The sequence below is a fragment of the Trichoplax adhaerens genome, genomic scaffold (assembly GCF_000150275.1).
Source record: "Trichoplax adhaerens TRIADscaffold_1559 genomic scaffold, whole genome shotgun sequence".
Lineage (NCBI taxonomy): Eukaryota > Metazoa > Placozoa > Uniplacotomia > Trichoplacea > Trichoplacidae > Trichoplax > Trichoplax adhaerens.
In genome coordinates this window covers 1-2,594 of record NW_002061566.1, presented here as the reverse complement: position 1 = coordinate 2,594, position 2,594 = coordinate 1, and the positions used below count along the sequence as shown (strand labels likewise).

Genomic DNA, 2,594 nt, shown 5'->3' with positions numbered 1-2,594 from the left:
GCTCATGTACTAATCAAATTGGTTCTTATAGCTGCGCTTGTAATTCGGGCTATGTAGGCGATAGCATAAACTGTTATGACGTAGATGAGTGTCAAAATATGTCTAATAATTGTAGCCAGATTTGTAATAACACCATCAGAAGTTATACATGTTCATGTATTCAAGGTTACGAGTTAAGTAGTGATAAACTTACTTGCGTGGATATAAATGAATGCCAACGATTTAGACCATGTTACCAAGTTTGTATTAATACAGAAGGATCGTTTACATGTGAGTGTGAACAAGGTTTTGAACTAAATAATAACAACCTAACATGTAGCGTTAGCGATCCATGTGATTTTGGACATAATTGTTCGCAAATTTGCAACTATATAAACGGATCTGAAATATGTTCATGTATGAAAGGTTACGCGCTAACATATGGAAGTCAGACTGAATGTGAAGATGTCGATGAATGCAGCCTCAATCCTAGTCCATGTAATCAACTATGTACAAACAACGATGGTAGCTGTACATGTAGTTGTATGAACGGCTATCGATTTGGTTCAGATGGTTGGACATGTGACGATATTAATGAATGTTTAGAAAATAATACCTGTAGTCAAAATGCAAACCGTACAAACGCACATGGTTCATATTGTGTTAGCGCGTAACCTTTCATGCATGAACATATTTCAGATCCGTTTATATAGGCGCAAATTTGTGAACAATTATGTCCAAAAATGGATCGCTATATGTTCGAACACAGCAGAATCTTATACTTTTACATATCAAGTAGAGTATCAAGGTGATAATATGAAATTACGGGCTATATTCTTGTCTGTAGCGCAAATTATTGTCAAAATCGTGGAACTTGTACATCTGAAAATAATCAGCGCTTATGTATTTACGACAAATCATATACTGGACAAGATGTGATACTCGTACTAATACTGGACTTCTTCCACAAGGAGCAGTTATTATTATTGCTGTAGGATGTGTTGGGGCATTAATTATACAAATTATTTCTTTTTCTACTTTCGTTAAAAATTTTACTATATTACAAAAATAGTCTCATAGTTTCCATTTTTACTGTATTAAATTGCATGTAAACAAAGAATGATAGAGCTGTGAGAGTATATGGTACGGTAAAGTGTACACTGTACAGCATATTGTTACAAAGTGGAAAGTTACTTTGTTAGACTCGTAGTTATGATTCGTAATGTATGTATGTTTATTTGATGACTAAAATGCAGACGCATGTTTTTATTTCGGAACTGTAATCATTAAGATTAAGGCTTAGATAGCACTTTTAATACGATACGCTCTTATCGTATGTTATTCATAATAATCTTAGTTATATCGTTAATTGATGTGATAATATAATGGTACTAATATTCGTAATAAAATTTAGTTCAGTTCCCAAGCTCTAGTGGACTCTTTTAATCTTATCGCAAGAAAATCTTATGAAAAGGAAAAATCGTAACATATATTTATAGATGCAAAACATGCACCGCATAAATAGATAGATTGAGAAGAAATAGAAGATTCTACTCTTCATTATGCTTGATCAATGTGACAGGAAACGCTTCTATATCACAATTAAGAAGTTTTATCTCATTTGAACTTAAGAAAACTTTTACTGAACGAGTACGCAATAACTATAGGTAGTATAAAGACATTACATCAGAGCTATGCTAAACAAATATCAGTACCCGATAGCAAAACAAAAATGTTAAACCTACAGGCGGCGACAAGATTGACGTGACTCTTCAAGAAGATATAATACCCAAAATAAAAATTAGTAAAATAATTACCCACATATATTGAATTGATCGTATTTTAGTGCAATCCTGAAGAATGATTTTAAAATTATGCTTAACTGTTTAATTCCCCTAGAAGATACAAGTGTGTGACGTAAAAAGAATAAGAATAATTATGTACGTCTATCTTAATGATCAGATTTTAGCGTAATCCGAAAGAATGTGACTTATAATTTATTCAGATTTCTGTACTCTGCCACTTTTATAGTTTTAGTCAATCAGAATGTTATTGAAAACTGAATACAAGAGACAGAGTGAAGCTTATCCCATCGCAAATATTGAAAATTCATAAAGTTAGCTCTATTACTGTATATCTACCGCGATAAGTGCAGCTTGTATCTATGCTACTAGATTCTAAATGATATGCGGTAACTGATAGGATAAATTAAATTTAAGATTCGTCATTTAAATAATTTTATATCCTGTTGTAATTAGGCCAAAATTCTCCGTACATATAATAACATATGTAATATGATTCACGGACTGTTGTTTACTAGCTTGGCATTTTAATACTCCCTGTTCGCGAAATCATTGTTTCGATCAATTAAATATTGGCTGCAATGATTCAATTTCGAATTAAACTACTTTCAAGATTGTGATATATACCAATCACGAAATTCCAAATTTTAGAAAAATAAGGGCTTTATTGAATCTTATACAAAGATTAACTACACAGCTCTACTCTAGCCGAATACTACTTCTAAAGACTTCTAGAACGAACTAACAGAATAATCTAAAGTTGCATGCTTTTATACTTTCCGTAGCATTCGCAGCTACAATCCGCATGCACCT

General features: G+C 32.3%; 1 protein-coding gene across 1 annotated transcript; it reads left to right on the top strand.

Annotated features, from left to right (window-relative positions):
• Positions 1-80: 80 nt before the first annotated feature.
• Positions 81-653, top strand: TRIADDRAFT_34865 (uncharacterized protein; the record flags this gene model as incomplete). The annotated part of the gene is made up of 1 exon (XM_002118818.1): positions 81-653. A coding segment is annotated over one exon (573 nt), but the record flags the coding sequence as incomplete, so codon positions are not given.
• Between the last annotated feature and the right edge of the window lie 1,941 nt (positions 654-2,594).